We start from the raw sequence: 21811 nt of genomic DNA on the forward strand, positions 1-21811 counted from the left end.
GGAAGAGCAGCGGATCTTAGTGTCTTGGCCTCAGAGCACTATGCAGGACTGAAGGGGTGAACTAGATTCAAAGTAGCCTTGATTCTATTTATTTTTTCTTGGAGGCAGTGGGTAGCATTTGGTCCAGATACATACTACCTGGCACAACTGAAAGGCATAAATGACATGACCTGATAAGCTCAAATAAACAACTGAAGTCAGTGACAAAACCCCCAAGACAGAACACCATTCTCACCAAAAGCAACAACAATTTTTGTGTACCGAGGAGAAGAGCTCCAGAGTAACACTTGGCTCCCTCCCTCTTTTGAGCCCATGGCCTCGCTGCAATAGGGAACATGCTGGTGAGGTGGCACATGGCACACAGAAGGCAGGGCTGGCACTGGGCTAAAGCAAAGCACTGACCATAGCCTCTAGAGCTCCAATAACACCTGAGTTTGTATAAGCAAAAAACAACACCCCCCCCCCCCCCCAAAAAAAAAAAAAAAGAAAGAAATGGCATGACAACAAAGCAACCAGAAATCCTCTCGATACCAGGGAAGAATTACCCAGGTATTGTGGTGTTGAACAGCAAATACAAACAACTCGAAAGGTAATTTACAATCAATTAGCCCAGGAACAGTAGTGATGGGGAATGGCTTAGTTCTCAGCCTAATTCCTATAAAGCAAGCTACAGGTTTTGAAATGCAATAATCCCTGCACAAACTAGGTCTGGATGTGCAATGGAGTTATCTTCCTAGCGTGCATAACAGCCTATTAACCCCAGCAAAATTTATTATAACCTTGAGTAGGATCTGATGAAAGCATGCAGTAGAGCAGTAAAAAATGTTCCCCTCAACTCCCTCCTTTGTAGAAATTCCCAATCTGCATTTCACTGAAAACAGAGCGCTCCTTTTCAAAGAATACATTGCTAGAGAATGAATGCTTTTATATGGACAGGACTGTAAAATCTATTTGATAGCTTCTTTCAACTTTGGCATATTACCACTGCACTTTCTCTCTGGATGACACACGTGCATAACTCAGATAATAGCCTGCTTTACTGCCCAGGTTCGTCTCTGAACTCATCTGTAGCATCCCTCTAGAGCTTGTCAAGTGGTTAGAATTTAAGAGTATTTTTAAAGCAGAACACAGGAAAACTGACACAGCTTCTTTTATCTGACGCTAATGCCACATCTGCTGCATCCTGTGAGAAGCGTGAGGAAAACGAGTTATTTTTGGCAAGATTTCACTTATAAGTGTTTTTGTAATTCAGTCAAGTGCCATAAGTACAACTCCTCCCTCGTGGAAACACTTCTAGATTTTGCATGGCAACAGTGGCAATTGTGTACCTTGCACAGTTCTCTCTCCTTCCTTTGTGTGTGTATGTTCGAAGGGGCTTTGTACACCAAAACCAGCAATGACCCGTGTGTTTTACTGAAGCACAACTGACATCAAAGGCGAGCTGTAACAATGAAGAAAAAAGTGCTGATCGCTGGAAGCAGCAACGTACCAGCACCAGCTCCATGCCAGCCCTGCTGCAAGGTACTGAGCTCCTGAATTCCTCTCCTACCTGGACTACTCACACCCAGGTTTTACCATGAAGAAGTCTGCTTAACTCCTGATTCTGCAACCGCTTAGGCACATGCTTAAGTTTATAGAGATGAACAGCCCCACTGACTGCCATGAAACAGCAGCATCCACACAAAGCTGTTCAAAAAGTCAACGGGACTGAAACTCAGCGTGCACACTTAGCACACAACCAAGTTTTAAAATGGTGTAAAACAGTGTCTTCTACAATAAACAGAGTGATTATTCTGTGTTTCTCTAGCAGTGTTTGTCTGAATAGTTTAATGCACGGACACAGGTTAGTCTTATAGTTAATAAGACTTACATTTCAGTCCCATTTAATCTTACACAGCAAACAACTATTTTACCTGCTCATAAAAAGTTTTGTGAAGTCAGTATTACTCCCAAGCCAAGCAGCTTGTATGCGTTCGCTGGATGGAAATCTACTGTCATAAATGTGGGTCCTGCTGATCAATCCAGGGGTTAGAAGAAATTAAAAGCACAGTAAGTTGCTGAAACAGTATGAGGCACTGCAGCTTTCAGCTTTGTCAAACTCATTATGTTCCTCCCACTAATTAAAACCGAAATGCAAGCAAGCAGTAAATACATGTTAGAGAGATTCTGATGTTAATAATTCTAAGAGTTACTGGGGAAAAAAACAACTCCACATCGTATTTACTTTCAGTAATCTTCAGCTGCACAACTGCTAAAATACAGTTTAGGAATTTTCTCCCCAGTATATTTAAAGTTTTATGCAAATATTTTCTACGCTAACAACAGCATGGTAGTGACTGAAGAAACAAGCATTTCTTAATAAATGTTATATTTTATTATATTTCATGAGACGTGAATAATTCATCCTTTAAACTTGCACTTCTAACCACCTCCTAACACTTAGATAAAAGATACACAGGGGTTATAATGTTATTATTTCACCTTGAAAAGTTGTAGAGATAGAAAGTCATTATGAAAATTTATATAGGGGACCTTCTATTTTTCTATTCAAGACATTCTTGTAAAGTTCTCTATCAAAGAGGGAAGTTCATGTTTTGAATATGGCTCAAATATGGCCCCAAGTTTTATTCATTACTTCTTTTTGGAAAGACTGGGGAAACTTAATGTATTTGGTGATTCTGTACACCATCAAAAACACAGAGTAACAACCCAAGCTTAACCGTTATCAACAGTCTAAGCACATAATAATACTCTGAGCTTAACCTTCACTACCAGTCTGCCACAGAACTGTGCAGAAGAAACATACAGCCCCATGCAACATCACAAAAGTGGCTGAAAATGAACTGTAGTTTGGTGGCAAACAGAGCAGCAGCATAAGCTCCAAGCTGCTTCAGGAGAAGGCACTGAGAATGCGGTGTCAGACAGCCTCTGTGGCATGGGAACCTACACAGTGAGACTCCAGTTAGGAGCAGGACAGAGGAGAGAGAACGTATCGACGTGTTCATTTGTTATCACCTCCACCTCCAAATGAGAAAGCCACGTCTCATTCCAGCAGTGACAGTGAAGTCTTTGTGTGACTGTGAGTGTGGAGAAAGCATGGAAAGGGTTGGGGTAGGAGGTCCTGTTGTAACAGAGCACAACATGCAGTCATTACTGAGACCTTCAGGGTCAGGCACACAAACAGCAGGCTCTTTCAAACAGGTCTGGTACTGGTTTTGGCACAAAATGCAACAGAACTGTGTTCTACAAAGCATCTGTCAGAAGCAGCAATGTCAATAAAAAGCGATCACCTCCATTTCTTTCACATTCGTGATGGGACACGTGTACAGCCAACCACGTCAGCCTTTATACAGATTCTTCAGGAGGGAAAATTCAAAACCTAGTAATTAAGCAGCAGCATCTGAGAATAATGGCAAAGTTTTCCAAGTAACCCTTTTGTGGTCTGCAGAAAATCAGCACGTGTTCAGCTGTGGATTATTTACAAAGGATAGGGTCAAAGCACCTGAGGTTTGTTGGAAGATATCCCTCACCTCACTAACACTCTTAGGATACAAACTGAAGGTTACATTTACATTTCTGCTTTGACAGTTGTGTGACATTACAGCAGCTACTAAGAGATTTACCTACTATTCAGGCACAGTGCAACAGTTATTTTCTTAACAGGTACAAATCAAAATTGGAACTGGAACAACAACAACAGCAATTCAGAAACTCAACTGCTTCACAGCCAGGGTATAGACCTCATGTCATAAAGCCTCTCTCTCTCTAATGTCAGAGAAGATCTTAGTAACTTCAAAGAACTGATTTTTTCCATTTATTGTCTTATTGCTACTGACATAGCCATCACAGGACTATGCTTTTCTGACTTGTGTAGCATGTGAAGAAGTTCGTTAAACATAGAATACTGCTTTAGAATAAAGCTGTAAAATTAAAGTTGAAATGTAAAATGAATTTAAAAGTAGTAAACAGAGTTACTAATAATAGGTCTGTCGCAGGCATTATACAGAGACTTGACCATATCTCCGTGCCTATTTCTATGTTGGCCCTTATAATCTCATCTGTAATGGATACAGATACTGTAAGGGATTCAGAGCCCCTCAAAAAAAAAGTCTAGTACCCTCCTGGATCCAGTGTGAGGACACGAACACTGAAGATGTGGAAGCACAAAATACATGCTAAAAACCACTGGTCCACGCTTCCAGGGACCTGGACTGAGAGCTTGCTGAGGCAGAGATTTATTTTTTTTTCTGTTTGTAAAATACGAAGCATAAATATGGACCATATATATATATGTATATATCTATATGAATTAAAGTGCACGTGCAATATATTATACACATCTTTTAATAACATTAAAAATCCTCTGCTAATCTAACTGTAGCAATCACTACTATGCTGCTTTCATGGGGTAGACTGAAAGCTGGGGCATTACCTCCTTTCCAAGACCTGTTCTGTAATAATCCTGCTGGAATGTACAGTATGTATTGACCTTCTTAGTCTGCCTTATGAGAGTAAATGTTACTCATATTTCACCGAAGTTACATCACAACAAGTTACACTTACAGAACTGCAGTACTCTGATTAATCAATTTATTTGGAGCACATTTCTCTCATGTAACTACATTCTTTGGCTAGAACTCATGGAAAAGTCTGCTAAATGTCTTTCCTGCTTCTTTCTCTTTCATTTGGGAGCTTGTGGGTGCACTCCACTTGGACCAGTTCTTGTTAATGTAGTTATATTAACCGCTGTGGTACTTGTTCATATAGCGAAGATTTGTAGCATTCCTGCTATTTGTTACTTTTTCACTCTCTTTTCTTTAAAAAAGAAATGAGGAAAAGCCTAATACTGATCTAAACTTTCTGGTACCTGAGCCTGCTTAGAACTCTGGTCTCTTCTTTGAAAGAGCATGACATTGGTCGTCTTTTACTGAAAGTCATGCAGCAGTTCTGTGCATCAGGTTCTTGCTAGACTCGATACATGCAGGTAGGCTTCAGCAAAAGCTGTCTTAGCTTGGAGCTACGAGAAACAAAAAGGATTTTAAGTATACTTCTATACATCCTGCTGCATTTACCTCAGTGTCCTCTAAAGAGCCTGCCACTGTTTTCCTACCTTGTCTGGCATTAAGACAGTGGCTTGGGAGGCACAGGCTCATGTCCTTTCTTGTCTTGAATCCTCTTCTAGCCCTGAACTACCTATCATAGTTCTGAAAAATCATGAAAGGATACACTCCTTTTCTTCTTGAATGGGTTGCTGAACAGGGCCAAGAGAATACTAAATCATGGAGGGACATGCAGAGTTTGTGCATCTCTCCACACACTGCAGAGTTTAACAAAAGTCAGTGTAAATGAAGGCATTGTGATACTGTCAAACCTTAGTGCATATAGCAGAGCCATCATCAGCAAATCCATGGTTAGATACAATATAGGCATTCCTTATCAGCATTATTTGCAGTAACTTAAGTTTTTATTTATGTAATTATTTTACTGTAAAGGAAAGACACTCATGGCTAAGTATTTAAATACAGAGAAAACAAAACCCCATTTATAGATATTACAAGCATTCTGTTGCAACCATCAATCAACACATGCTCTTCCTTCATCACATCTTCTCATCTGCTCTGCAGAGTGCCTTGCCTACTGTTTTAGTTCATAAAGACACTATTTACCACACAGATTCAGATTCTTCCTCGTGTTGTGTACCTCTCTTTGCTCTATGTACTATTTTGTTCACACTTATGAGAGAGACATCAATATAAAATTATATAGTTACACACTTTAAACTATGCCAAAGGGAAAAAAAAAAGAAAAACCCTTCTCATTAGAAAGCATCAGTATATGCAATTGATTGGCTTTGAATGCTGGACATTCCCATGAGCGATTAGGCAAAATGGTTTGCCTTTTAGCTGAAAAGCTCAAGCTAAGCTGGACGCTCTCAGGATACATTCTCAGCACTGTTCAACTTTGCTGAATGTGCAGTTCCACGAAGCTCTGATTACTAGAGAATTACAGCTCACTGGCATAAAGCATTAGCATGAGATTTTACATTTCTACCCCTCAGCAGTCACTTGAGAAGGACACAGGGGAAAGAAAACAGTATTCTGAAACAAATGCAATATAGAAAATAGGCACATGTTATTTAAAACACTGCCAGTAATCTTCCTTTTATTTTATCACAATGCTATTTCAGGCCTATCAGTGAACAAACTTGTGCACAACAGCGTGGGTTTGTTTTGACAAGGAAAAGACCATGAAACATTCACGACTTTTTTTTTCTTTTTTATCCTTTTTTTTTTTTAAACAGGAAAACAAGATATGCTTGATTTAGTTACCTGCTGCAGTTTAGGTGAGTTCTTCAAAAAGAAGTGGAGTAAGAACAATGTTTCCAAGCACTGAAATGCAAGACCTTAAAAACCTTATAAAACAAAAGCAGATGCAAAGCTACAAGCAAGAGTTGATGAAAGTGCACTGTAATTCAACATACTATGATAAACAGCTAAATTATAGAGATCAGACACCTCCTTCACTTTTCCAAGGCTGAAAGGTTGGACTTGTAATGTTTCTTTTCAGTCTTGGCCTGTGAATAGCATTACTGTCTAAGCTGTGGCATGTTGTTTGCCTTCAAGACTGCCAGAGTTACTGGTCTGTATTGCTGCAGATGTCACGAGGAATACAAGTTATCTGTGGAATGAACAATCAGTTGAATCGAATACAAGATCCACTATTGGAGCGTAGGCTTCCTACAGGGAAAATTGACAGATAAAATCAGAGTACCAAAATGAGCAACATACTGTAATAAGTTATCTGCCTATTGGCTCAAATTATTGCATTTTTAAGCATTTCCAAGCAAACCTTTCAAGAAATCTAAATTTTTGTGACAGAGCAAAAATACTCAAACCAGTGTAAAGTAAATCATACAACTAAGTATTGTTGTTCTGAGTTTTTGCTTTGGAAATTGATGATGTCAATCTCCTTTCAGCAAAACACCACTTTTAAGTGATTTCTAATACAAGGATACATAAGTTATAAACTATAGCTTACAATACAGTATTTCCTTGTAGATTCAAAGACTGAAAAGCAAGGGAATCAAGTGTTAACTGCAAGGAAAGCCATTTCATTGTGCATGCTGAGCTGCAATATGGGACATGAAAATGGAATAACTAAGCAGGCGATAATCATGCTGCCTTGACAGCTTTTCACCTACTGTGTCCAGGAGAGTTTACAAAGCTTTCCAGTTATTTGCCAGCCTCTCATATTTTGGTCCGATCGACAGTGTAGGACTCAGTAGCTCAAGGGTTCAACTCTTCCTCATGCAATCCTCTTTGTATCACTCCCCTTGTCAATTTTTAGCTGACTTTTTTCCTGAAGAAATGAGTTTCTTCTGACAGGTTTTACATTCCTCTTCTTTAGGTACCAGCCCATTTAAGCTTCAAATCAAGAACTGAGACAGTAGCTGGTATCCTGCAAACCAAACATCAATGATCCTATCCCATATTAACAGCAAAAATATAAAAATAATAAAGTTTTTGTTGTTGTTGTTAAAGGATCAATAAAATAGCTAACATGCTTCCCTAAAGAAAGTGGGATATATGTGTTGAATGTTCTCCAAAATTCACAGTAGCTGCCAGTGCTTATCTAAATAAATATCAGATCTATTTGCACATAATCCCAAATAGCTCAAGACCTACTTATACCAGGGATCATCTAACCTTTGCTGAGCACTATCTCAAATGTCTTCAGACAGACAGATTAGTTCGCTGCCCCAGAGACAAGCGCTGAGGCCACTAAAGACAACCGATCTAGTGGAATTCTCCCTAAGAGAATCTTTTCTCTCTCAGATTCCCTGCACAGTTAAAACACAGCCACAGACTGGTATCTAGCCTGACAATGAAGTAACATGTCTGAGGAGATGTGCTTTTTGATAGAAGTTGTGTGCAAGTATCTGAATAAAAATGCCCCAGTTTCCAGACCTGCAGAACCTTTTAAACTAACACTCACTCCCTGCTCTGTGAGAGAGCTGAAGGATTCGCACCTTCTAAAAACAAGTTTTTTTAATAGGCTTCTCCACAGGGATTTAAAAGCTCAGATGCAAGAACCCGTTTTGTAAATTGTAGGCGTTAAAATTTCTGAATCATTAAAAGCACGATCTAGCCATATAGTTATATGCTGTATACTGTAAACTTTATGGTTACCTGCATTTCAACAACCTGCTAGTGCAAAGATCTGGAGCATTTCACTGATAGCTTAAAAACCAACTTCACTCTCTAGTGAGTTGGACTCCTTAAACATGAACAAGCTGTAATTTGGAAAACTAAGAACATTTCTTTAAATTTCTTTTTATTTTTGGTAAAGAGCCATTTGAACTATGCTTGTTTGCTCAGACTCATTAACAAAATCTGGTGAAAGATGAAGTTCGCTACTGAACAAGAACAAATTCCCAGAAAAAGGGGAGAAAAAGAAGGATTTATTTAGAGGACATCAAAAATGAAAAAAAAATTAAAAAGTGCCAAAACCACTTGGCATGAAGAACATACCAGCTGTACCTCACTAATCCATAGCTGATTCTTAGAGAGAATCTTAAATTCACTCAACCGAGAGGCTGAGTGCCATTTTAGTGGCAAGAATCAAGAACAAAATGGAATCAAATAAATACTCATAATACTGGCTATTTAAAAGTTTGCTTGGATCTGATAAAACAAAAGTCTTAATACATATTTCAACTCACTCACAGAAAATGAAAAAGTGAAAACAGAAAAACTAAACGTAGGAATTTTCTAGAAAAATATTTCATTACTATGGCCTTATTTCTGTGAGACACACGCCCACTGTACTGGACTCAAGTACTGCACACTGGAACTGTTTCTATGAGAGCTAAGAACTGAACATGTCACTAAGAAACATCCAGAAGTATTTGTTTCTGTTCATTGCCAGAATGGAATAATCCATACTGTCACTGTCTGTGCCATGCCTGTACCTGCTGAAAGCTACAGGATATCACTGATAGCCACTTGGGGGAATTTTCTGGGGCGTGAGGTGGAGTGGGATAGGGTAGGGCAGTAGTGTTTTTGTCCTTTTCCTGCAGTAGGATTTACTGCCAGATCCACACATTTTCCACCCTCCTGTAACTTCTGCACATCTTCGTCTGAATTACACTGTATTCTGCAGCATCATGGATTTAGTGTAGCTTTTGTACCAGCTCAGTACAACTCTTGCAAACAAAATCCTAGACAGTCAAAAGATCCTATCATTAGCTGTTTTACTAGTGAGATTTTATAATAAACCTCTCTAGCTCTAAGTCAAAAGTAACTTTACTGCTATAAATGAGATGAGCTGTAAAAAAAAATAATCCAGAAATCATTAAATAGAACAATCTTGTGTTGGTACAGAGGTATGTTAGATACTAACAATATGTGAGCACTGTTCAGCACCAGAACGACGAAAAAAAGAGAACACAAAAGGTAATACAACTTTTGCTTTCGAGGTTCCCATCTACAATGATGATAAAGTAGCTCTATGATGACTGCTTGATTAAAAATTAACTGGTGTGGTAATTTAAAAATACAGCTAATTTAATAATTAATGTATAGGAATTATATTGGACTATTCACTGAAGACTTTCTTTAAGGTATACTCAAAAAGATCCATGATTTCTGATGTATTATTAAAAGGGGGTGAGATTTTATAATATCTTGGAGAAAACTCTTCCTCATCATACCTGTCTTGTGCAATAACTGGTCCTTACTTTGGCTTAGGACTAGGGAAAACATCAATTTCAGCATAAAACTATATAGCAAGGTCCTTTCTATTTAGCATAGCTCTATCTAGTGGTTGATTAATCCAAGTGCATCTGACGGTTTAGAGAAAACTAAATCATGAGTTTGATGAAAACCAACAAAGCCTTAGGAAGGTGACACATTTTCTGATGTACATACTGTCATTCACCTTGCGTAAGTTTGGAAATACACCAGGAAAGGTTGTATTACCAATTAAATCCTACCTTTACATACATGGATGAATGTGATTCCACAGATAATTCTCCTTGCAATAAGCACTTTTTTCCCCAATATAATTTGTAGGAACAAACCAGGGGTCCCAATCCTTATTCGAGGATACCTATGTATTAGTGTGACAGCTAATCCCATCAAAGTAAGCTGGGCAGCTCCCATGTTTAATATATATATATGCTTTTCCCCCCCAACGGGTATCTAAAGTTGTTAGAATTATTGTGGGTGCATTTGAGCTATGAGGAGTATGTGGCTGGGAAGCTTCTCCCTGACACTTCAACCACTGTAGGAGACAGAAAGGCTTGCAGCTAACCATGCAGTGCTGAGGCTGGGGAACAGAAACAGTGCCCTGAATGCTAGAAGTACTACCTTGATTATTTTGGAAGCAGGATGATCTCCAAGCATACCATGGGATTAATTCAGTCTTTCGTCATAGTACTAAGCTGGGTACCACTCTGTATGCTCAGTGCTCTGCAGGAGACGTGCTATGGGAGAAATGCCTCGGTGCAGAAGACTTAACAGATCAACCTGGCATGCTGAATCCCCAAACACCATGAACCTTCGAAACCTGATTCAAAAAAATACAAATGGCTGCTCCATTTTTTCCTAATCCCATCCTCCATCTAGGGGATATAGGAGATTCTGATCTCTGTCAGCTTCTTATGGAACATAGCAGGGGAGAGCTGGTAAATTCTGGCCCACATAACTGAGCAATGGATTTCATCAGCACAGGGAAAGGTCACTAGTTTTTGCTGGTAATCCCAAAAGCTCCACAGAAGTATGGTTTTTGTGCTTGCATTTCTCCCAAGCTTATTGCGGCCCTTTATTCAAGAGAGGCTTAATGAAACAAAGGACATTCAGATAGAAGTTACTTGATTAATGCTCTAATAAATGACAATTTTGGTAAATACCTGTATAAGTAACACAGTGTAAATTAAACGATAACAATCTTGCTACACATCTCAGGATAGTAAAATTAAAAGAACAACACAGAAGCAACGCAACTGGTGAAAAAACCTGCCTGCTGCATATGGCCAACACCAAAACATAATGTGTAATTTTAAAGACAGCTTAAGGTTAGGCCAACAGAATGCTTCTAGGAAATTAGGTTTGAATGTTATATAACTTTTTTCTCGAAAGCCTGGAAACCACCTCTCCTTTAGCACAATTAGGGCACATGAATAGGGGGCCTGTTAAGACTCCTGGCACTGAGATCAGGTCACTCTGATCACTGAAAGCTTCAAACACAAACAGTCCCTCTCATTCAAGCTCCATCAGTACATATTGTTCCAGAAAGCAACTTGAACTTTGCTGTTTTGTGCAAAAGAACAAAACAGGTCTACAGCCCAATTTTCCTGTCCTTTTCAACTCCTGTTTTCTCTTGCATTTCTGTAACAATTACATAGATGATACAGAAAACTTTTACTACTTATGTTTTCATCATAAAATACTTAAAACTGCTCTAATTTATCTTGTATTCTAGCAAATCAGTAAAACGCATTGATGTTTTTGTGTGCCTGCATATAGAAAAACAAAAGCACCTCCCTTTTTTAACACTTTGAAGGGCAGTAATGAACAGTTTCATACTGACACGTTTAAACTAACGAAATATGTTAATAGAACATTTTACCTTAGCATGAAAATTATCTGATATCCAAAGTAAAATGATTTGACCATGCAAACCAGCTCCTCCTCCCAATTCTCATGCCTTGAAAATTTCACGGCTTCTGTTCTGCTTTCAGAGAAGAAATTCATGATGACAGCTACCTCTACTGACTTGCCCTTGTTCTTGACGCAAGCATAGTTTGTTAATGAACTAGGCCCGTATGACTAACAGAGGCTACTATGGATCATTTCACATTGTTTTCTACTGAATAAGGTATGAAACCACTCAGTTTTCTAAATGCCCAATGATATTTAAAATGAAGTCAGGTGCCTGAACACAAGAATCTGGCACCAATTCAAGTGCATGGTGTATCAAAGACATCCTCCCAGGACTAGCAACCCTCAAGCCTAACATTCCCCAGGCTCTACAGAAGACTTTCTCTGGAGCTAGAGACCAGATGGGCCTGGAAATGGCACCAACTGGTTAAGTTCAGGTACCTTATTTGTGTCCTTGTGTGTTCCTGCTAATACTGCTTTCTTAGAGGAAAAGACTCAGTTACAGAAAACTGAGACAACATAGCTCTTCTTCAGTGCTAGGAAAAAAAACAAAACACCCTTCAGAACATTATAACTGAAAATTTAAAATATTTTAAAATGCTACTAAATGACACAGGTGGGCAAATGTCAGACAGGTCAGGGACTGCATTAGGGTTTTTGCTTTTTCCAACTACTGAAGTCTTACCACCAGCAAAGTGTCAATACCACAGGATTTATTTGGGGAAGGCAACTAATAATCAGAATTAATTAGGCCACAGAGTGGAGTTGGGCACTAATGACTACTGTAGTGAACTAGCCACTTCTAACACAGTCATTTATTTCCCTGCACTAGAAGATGCCTTGCAACTGCAACACTGATCCAGAGCTCCTAAAGACAGCCACTCCCCTGCTCTACTCCCCATGTTGCCTCTCGCCATGGGTTCGTGTTTCCAAATGCCCAAGTGGACCAGGTCCCATGTACACTTAAGGCTCAATCTCCGTTCAGAAAGCCCCTCAGCAGCTCACAACCCCCGCTCAGGCAGATAACAAGAGGAAAGACAAGGTGTCTGGACATACATAAGCTCAGGCATTCTGGGCCTCCGGAACCATGGCTGTGTGCGCATGCAGGAAAACAACAACAAAAATACTTTCAGATAAGATTACAGAGCCTGGCCACCCCTGGGTCATGCTACAGAGCTTTCCTCCTCCCATTCTTTTGATTTACTAGAAGAAGATCTACAAGCAGAAACTAGTTAATTGCAACACCACTTTTAAAACTGAATAAAAAGTACTGTTACTTGATGGCAAGATCATTCTGAGATGGTAGAGGCGTTTTTCAGGAAAAATAACTATTTTGAAGACAGAAAGCTGATAAAAGAGTTTGGGATTCTCTATGATGAGAAACTCTCCTAAAGAGACAGACTTGTTATTGTTTGGTGAAGTCATGCCATAATGACAGTGTTTTGACACTCAGAGCTAGTAACAGGAAAACAAACTAACCTTCCACCATTTAATCCCTCTGTTCAAACCTGGGCCTGACAAATACGCAAATATGTCTCATGCAGTTCTGGGAACCAGGAGAAAAAGGATTTTTTTAAAGAAGGCTCAACAAAAATGTTTAAGTGAAATGAGAACCAAATACCAAAATGAGAACAAAATTAAATGGTAAAATTAAAAGATTCTCAACCTTGGATGCTAGTTATCAGGTTGAAGAACGCTTATCCAAACACCAAAGACTGTTTTCTAGAACGAATGAGCTCAAGCTGGCTGCCATACAACTTGCAGATAAGCTGCAGAACCGCTGGTGTAAGGTACTGTGGATACTGAAAGGCAGCAACTTCATTTCACAGTATCACCTCCGGTCTAGGCAATCCCTACCTTAAAGATCACTGGCACAAGGAACACGCTGTTGGAGAGTAACTACTACATCCTCCTCCTCTGCTTACAGCACTCCCTAGACTGCGCTCTTCCTGCAGTGGGCAACCCAGCTTTCTGGTCTGACCCAGCTGGTACAGCTGCTCTTACATCTCATACTTTACCTCTGGATTTAACAGCGCATTAAGTAGAAAAGGCTTATCAGCTTGCAAGCAGTATTCTTGATTCCCACCTGTATTGTTGATCTTCAGTTTTAGGAGCAAATTCATCTCCATAGTAGGAAAATATATGGGGGGAATCGAACTGTGATAGAACTTAAGTCAAATAGTGATTCATATGTAATTTCAAAACAGCACACGCTGCACCATGAGCACTGATCCAGCTAATCACATGCTGATCCAATTTTTTAAAAAGCTTTGGAATTTAACTTCCGCTCTTCAGTTTCAAACTGACAAAGTTTTTGCTTTTGTACAACATAATATAAAACAAATATAAAAATCACTACCAAAAATGCAGCAGTGGAAGAAGATATTTACAACTTAATGTGAACATCAAGAAAGAAACCCAATGCATTCCTGTTCACCCATCAATCTCTGTATAAAGCCTTAATAAATGAACCAACAGTTTTGGGTACTGTGTATTAGAAATGAGAGGACCAACCCTTGGACAAATAAATATTTGTAATACGTGACTTGTGACAGAAAAATTGGGAAGGGGGAAATAAAAAACACCTAGGAACTCTGGAAACAAAAAAGAAAACACACAACTTTTAAATGTCTGTTCTGTTAAAAAAAATCGCAAATGGTACATTTAGTAGAGCTTAGTAACCACTGTTTGCTTTCCACTGATAGAGGCTTAAGCCATACAGCTATTAATCACATCAAAGCAGATATTAAGGAATATTAATCCATACCAGCTGTTACATCTTTTACTGTGCTATTATTAGAGATTAATCTTTATACCACAAGGCTGCCTTTTCATGTAATTTCCAAGAGGACATCATACAAGCTGATACTGTTTCACAACACATCTGCATAAAGAGGTAGAAGAAAGCTGGATATAATGGTGAAATTACATTCATCTTCATCCTTCAAATCTGAGGCACTTACATTAAGAAGTGACACTGTCTATTAAGGTAGTCAGATGATTAGTTAATTTTTATTATGACTATAAAAATGCTTTTATAGCTTGCTGTTTACTTCAAAAGAAAAAGGACATTCTCTTAGTGGTACTGGGTGTAGGCCATGTAATTTCCTACCTCTTGCAGCAGAGATTGAACCCAGTTAAAAACAGCTAATATGATCTAATTGATGGAGTGCAAGTGAGGAATTTTTAGGATTGTAACAGCATTTTAACAAACTAGAATCAACACTGAACATAATGTTTGCCAGTGCAGTATAAAAACCCCATTAAGTGAGCCAGGATTTACAGAACACTTGTTTTCCCTGTTGCACATACTTCATAGCCAACTACAACTGCAGGCTCTAGAGAAAGTCCTGTTGGATCACATGTCAGAGGAATGCTATTAAAATCACAGAAAGTATCACCCTGTTCAGAAATAGTAAGATTACTCTAAGAAAAAGTCACCGTTATCCATTAAAGATTATGAAATTACCATTAAAAATAAGCTTCTAATCAGTTTCTTAAGTTTTGGATGAGACTCTGGATGCACTAAGGAAATCAGTCGTCATAGTTACAAAAAAAAAATACCTACATTCTCTGTACCTGCAGTGCTAAATGTGATGTTAATTCAGCTTCATCTCTAATCATGTTGCAACTGTTCATCAGGATACCTTTGGTTTTTTACTCATTTGGACAACATTTAAACTTTAGAGATTATATATGCACTAATTTTACAGCCTAAATGGTGAGGAAGAAGCTCGTTAGTCCAGGGTTGCATGATTCACTGTTCTCCCACTCTTCCTTGCAATTCACGTATCTTTTCAGCAGCCGCTGCCTTTTCACTTTCCCCAAATTTGCAAGTTTTTCAGTGGCTTCCTTCTCCACAGTCTGCCCGCACTCCGTTTGGGCAACCTGACCTGTTGCAGCTGGAGATGCTGGTAAGCTAGGACTGTCAAGAAGTGTAGTGTGAATCAAACATCCATGGCAGGGTTATTATTTTAAAACAGAGTAGGAGTGATTGCTGCTGGGAAACTGTCAGTGAAGCACATTTATGAGAGACAGATGCATGTGAATCCTACAGTTGCCAGGACTGTATATAAACAGCTGGTCAGAATAGCATCAAATTGCTAAAAAGCAAACAACATTACTCTGTAAGTGACGAGGAGATTCTGACATTCAGTACACAACGTGACTTCTGGGGAATGATTTTGTTCTCTCCACTTCTACTGAAGTGCCACTCTTATTTTCATCATTGCCGTAAGTTCAAGTCAAACATTAATGAACATTTCAAACATGCCACCCCTTAAAACTGAAGACTTTGTTCATGTGCAATATGAAAAAGGGCAGTTCTCCCTCTGTTTCCTTGTCAGCTTCATGTGTTTTTCTAACACTGCAGAATCTTGGTACTAAATCCATGCTTTCATTGACATGGCTAGCAAAAGAGAGTCCAGAAATGTTTCCAATACTTCTGCAATTAAAATCTGCCAACCTACACTGGCTCAGCAATTGTATCTTATCTAAAAAAAACCCTCTCTCTTCTGGCCCTAGCCTCCTGCAACAGGTTATTAAGATACCGTGTTTTAGAGTAGCTCCTCTGTACACGTAATTTGTATACTGTTTAAATGTAAAAAGAGGGTGAAAGGTGTTAGGTATGAACACAATTCTTAGGTGCTAGACACCAGGCCAAGCCTACCATGACACTTGCAATTCACAATACATGTACTTGTTCTGCTGGACAGTCTGTGTTTGCCATAAATTGTGGGGTTCACACAGTATTTGGCCAGACATACCGGTGTTTTGAGACACACATTTCTCAAGTAACAGCTAGCGTCAGTTTTTAAAATGTGCCAAACCTTTAGGCTCAAACACACCGAAGACTGCCAAAAACCTCCAGCAAAACCCATGGTGTTTTCACTGCTGGAAGTCATAATGACACGATGGTTGTGCATCGGCATGGTTGTGGGCAGAGGCGCACAAAGCTTTAACAGCTAATGCAGGGCAAGAACTGCTGTCTCTGATTCCATGCTGGCACCCTATCCTGAACAGTAAAACAGTAAGCTGCCATGCCTTTGTGGTAACCTTTCCTTCATGCTACGGATCACACATTACTTACCGTATGCACACACCATCTGCTCCTGCTGGATGTCTGCAGTGTACTGACTTGTAGAGAAGGGGCTTACCGCAATGCTGCATGCCTAGCCATGCTGTGACTCAGACCTGCAGAGCACAGATTCACCTCCTTACGAACAATTCCTGACAACAAATAAGAGAGACTTCTAAAAGCTGTACCTTACAATATTGGTCTTGAGAAGAAATGTACAGGACATCAGGAAACATTCCTAGAGGAACCCTTTAGTCCTGTATTTCAAACTGCATAAATCCTCTTCTCTAGTGATACTCGTCCATTGGACTGTGGGTCATAGCAAAACAAAAGCCTTATAATTCCCTTGGTCAACTGTGCATCCTGCTTAGAGGGTTAAAGGATTTCTTTCCAACTCTTGTTGAGATGAGCTGGTACTGATCTCACATCTCTAACACATACTCTATTACAGACTATTTTTTACAATACTCTCATCCAATTTGGTGAAGAACATTAAGACAACAAATCAACTCTAAATTGATTCAGTGCTGGTTCAGCAAGGCAGTTCAGTAAAAGAGCCAGCAGATTCCCCTCTGTAAAACAGCATAAGAATGAATCAAAAATTTCACAGAATCAAACACTGCATTTTTTTAGTTTCTTCTAAGAATGCAGATACAGAATTGATACTGTGATAGTTGTAGATTATTCTAATTTTACATTTCCTTCTTTCATGAGACTGAAGAGTACAGGCTGTGCTGCTGCCTCTAAGTTCAGGAGTCTGCACCAGAGATCACGTACGGCTAAGTACACATTTGGATTCTTTGAAAAGGGGCAACTGATGGCTGATTCTCCATACACGAGCCTGCCTCTATTTTTCTCTAGGGCCATAAAAGTCTACCTGAAATAAATTATTATACCTAAACATTTTCTTACTTCCCTCACTCATCTGACTCCCCAGACTTAAAAAAAAAAGCACAGCAGTTACTTCCTGAGTCACTGAGACACTGGCCAGAATGTTTGTGGAAAGAGTGTTTCTTAGTCAGAGCAGAAATTTTGGGGGAAAAAAATAGAGGTTTGAAATACTCTAAAGGAGTGCAAATGAAACCAATTCCACCCTTACCAAGAGGTCTGTCTAGTCAGAACTGTCAAATTAAACAGTTGCACATCACTGTTCCAAATAAATCCATGATTTTTTTTTTTTAAAAAAAAAAAAGAACTGTCAAAAGATATGGTAGTTTGAAGGAAATAACAGTTTCTTGGTAAACAGTTTAGGAGCAGAAAAATTCATCCCACTAATCCTTTTTTTTTTTTTTTTTCCTGTTGGAAGTTTACTATTACTATAACAAGCACACAAAACATATACTTTAACAAAGTACTACATCCCTGCAAAACACACACATTCAAGACTATTTTCAGTCCCTCTTTTCAGCTATACCATTAGCAAAAGTTTACTCAATGCAAAACACCCTCCCCAAAGCAGAAAATCATTAAAATTTCCTTCAAGGTGTCAACTCCTGAAGATGACAACTTTCACTTGCCTTTATGCTGATAGCATACTGTTAATCTCAGAGGCAACATCCATCATTTCTCAGAAGTACCACTCCCAGCCTACTACATACACACAAAATATTCTTCTCACAAAAGTTATTTTTTTATTCCTAAAATGAGCTCTAAAGCACACAGACACAAAAAGATTTAGGAAGACTATAGCAAGTAAGACATGAAGATTTTGCAGCTTTTTAAACATTTCTTTTTTAAAAAATCACAAATCAAACCTCATTATGAAAAACAAAATCTGCATTGTGTTCTTCCACCTTCCTTGTCTTGCCTTTCCTATGTGAATGATGGGAAAAGATTAAACAATTTTAATCAGGTACTTCACTCTGACTTACTCCATTCAGGAGGTAAAAGTCTATCTTCTTGCAGTATCAAGATAGGACTGTGGACAGAAAAAAAAAGCTGACTGCACCTGGGGCACTACACGTGTTACAGACTTCCTATTCTGACCTGTCATATTCAAGTGATGCTGAATATAGAAAACAACATATTGAAGGCGAAATCCTGACATTCCTTTATCGCTATTTCTTTGTATTTGTCAATAAAGTTAACATTACCAGTCCAAGAAACGACTGCTGACATCTGAAGTTATCTGGCTGGCAATGCAAGCAATAAGCAGCTGTTTGTGAGAATGGGAGTGTCTTGGAGGACAGCCTGTTTTTCCACACTCTTTGCACACAGCCATGAGGTATTTTAAGAATTAACTGTGCCAGTAATGGGAAATGTAACACAAAGTGACTCTGTTACTAGGTATTAGCTGACATTCTGATATGCCACTATGCTCTTACGCCTCTCAGCAGAGAAAAAAGCTGAGCCCATTATAAATGGTTAGAGCATTTTCTTGTTCTGACTGTTCCAGGGGCCTGGGAACATGGCCATTATAGCTGAAATACGCACATTTTTTCTTCTAGCACTCAACATTTGTAATATGGCTTATACTATGGCATCACATGTAACTTGATGACAATCTCTTTAACAGACAAAGGAGCCAGGTTCCCTAGTTACTTTATAAAAGACACTGCTGTAAATGACTTTATCCCTACACAGTGCTTACTATTCATCTGGTGATGCCCATGACCATCAATTTCTGTTGAAAAAGTCCCCCAAAACTAGACACAGTCATTCTTGCTTTCACAGATGACCATCGCCAATATTTCATATCATACAGAACAAATTATTTTTTAAGAAGGAAACATTTTAATAGATTCTAGTTGCCTCTGTATCAATAAATAATTTCCTCCATGATGCTGCCAGATGTTTTTTTCTCTCAATTTTGTTCTTTCAGACTTACTTTTATTATAATCTGACACTTTAACATTATGAATACCAGAAGAAATTAGAGGTAAGAGGGCTGGAGGGGTAAGAAGAGAAGAGAAATCTATTTCTCATTATTTGAATGGAGTCAGTTTGAGAACGGTCAGTGGAGATAAAATTTACATAATCCTGAGTTGAAGTTAAGTCTGTATATTGTTCCAAATGGACAATCCATGGACAAAAGATATATTCAAAATTATTTCACATTTAAAATCTAATAGTTCATTGGTTACTAAAAAGCCTTAACACGCATCTACAACTTGCGAGCTTGTGACAACAGAGTGAGTTTACACGTTAGAAAGCAATCTCCCGTCTTCTTTCTCCCTCGCTTACTTTTTCATTCGTATATTGCACAGCACATGAACTAACCACAAAGTGTATTTCTCATAAAATGTGTCTGCAGCAGATGTTCAGTGAATCATGTCAGAACCTTTTATAGATCCTATCAGTCTTCTCATTGATTGCATCTGAATTTCGCATGAACGCTAAGTATCAACGGTCATCAAAATATGATTTTAACTATGTACAGGATTACAGTCTAGCCCTGTTTGGTGATATTTATCCAAAGACAGCGTGCATGTGAAAGAACTCCCCAAACAGGGATAAGATTCATTGTCGGAACCAGTGCAATGAACACAGCCAATACCTCCAGGATTTAAAAGAGCACAGAAGGAAATAGAATCACTCTCATTTAAATTGGTACCAGCTATTAAAAATACAAAGGGCAGTCTCCATCTGCTTCCTTCACGTTGTGTTATTTGGGTAACTGCAGACTTACCTTTTGTGATCCAGATGCAGAGCCCTTAAATGAAGTGCGTTTGAAGGAGCCGCTCATCCTCCGTACGGAACCTGTGAACTTTCCTCCTCTTCCTTTCATAGTCCCCTGGCCCTTACCCTCCATAAGGAACCTAGCACCCCGCCACCAAAGAAAACTCTGATTTTAGTCATACAGTCTGAGCCTGAAACCAACAATCATTGAAGTACAGCTTAAATAAAGTCTCACAGATGCATAAAACAAATTCAAAGCCAAGTAATGAGACCCCTGTTCTGATATGCGCCCTTTCACAAGAGTTACCAGCCAGTGAGACAAGTAGAAAAACAAGGCAATGCACTGATACAAACTGCTGTCCCCCTCCCTCTCCTCTCTACCGACTCTATAATCAGGCTTAATGCACACAGCTTCTGCAAGCTATGGTTTTTAATGGACAGAGATTTAATAAATGGTGATTGAAGGTAAATCTACTTTAGAAGCGGCAGCCCGAAAGGTTTTTATTCATGCAAAGCACAGGGCAGTCAGATGGAAATTATTTTGGTATCAGTAGAAAGGCACATGAGAAGAGCAGATGGTCCTCAGCAGACTATGGGTTAGAGGCTTGGTGGAACTCTAAAAGGTAACTGCTGATGGAGAATGTGCCTACAGTAGACCTAAGGATGAAAGAGGCAAGGTTTTAAAAGCAAGCCACCCATCAGAACACAAGTTAGATTCTAATTAATTAGGGCATATCGGTTGTAACAAACTAGGTGTGGCATGTATTATTTTCATAAATGCCTATGGATATCTCAGTTCACCTATTTTGTACTATTCAGCCTAAATATGCAAAGTGAAAGCAAAAGGAGGCAATTAGGAAAGATTAAAGAAGAAACAAGGATGGGACAAGGTACTTTAAAAGACCAGTGAAATTCTTATTGACTAGGAAATACCTAGCCAGCTCCAGAAAGACTTGCCTTCTCAGACATGAGTGAGGAAACTGTTAGAGAGTATGGTTTAGGAAAGATAGATGAGAGCACAGAGCAACAAGAGAGACATTTCAGAAACATACACAAGGACTGCTGATCTGGCAGTTTTGTCTGTGAACTAAGTAGGAAATATCAATAACCTACAGGAGTTAGTCACACAGTTACACTAGTTAGTTATTCTGTTTTTCTAGGTTCAAGTCCTTTGTCTCTCTATAAAGATGAAATGGGTACCAGAGAATGCCTCCAGCTGGTTAGAGGAGACAAAGAAAATTGTGTTGAAAACCTAAACCAAAACTAAGTAAAACTGGAAGAGGATGATGGACTGAGATGCATCAATTTTTCCTGTTCTTGTCAGCTCTGCCATAATCAGGAAACTGAAATGGGATGTCCCAGGCCAGAAAAGAAAAGTAGCTGGCTACTTATCATATACTTAAAGCTGTGTTGGGAAATGGGAGAGTGAAAGTTCCATTCTTTGCACGTAGAT

The 21811-nt window shown here is 39.0% G+C and overlaps 1 protein-coding gene across 1 annotated transcript in view; it reads right to left on the bottom strand.

The window, feature by feature from the left end:
• The window catches only part of TRPM1 (transient receptor potential cation channel subfamily M member 1), a 161777-nt gene that overhangs the window by 57965 nt on the left and 82001 nt on the right, over window positions 1–21811 (bottom strand). Inside the window, exon 9 of the mRNA XM_080607996.1 lies at window positions 20369–20498. Coding sequence (XP_080464122.1) covers window positions 20369–20498 — 130 coding nt within the window. The remainder of the gene's footprint in view (window positions 1–20368; window positions 20499–21811) is intronic.

This window comes from Anser brachyrhynchus, assembly GCF_964034855.1.
Source record: "Anser brachyrhynchus genome assembly, chromosome: 11".
Lineage (NCBI taxonomy): Eukaryota > Metazoa > Chordata > Aves > Anseriformes > Anatidae > Anser > Anser brachyrhynchus.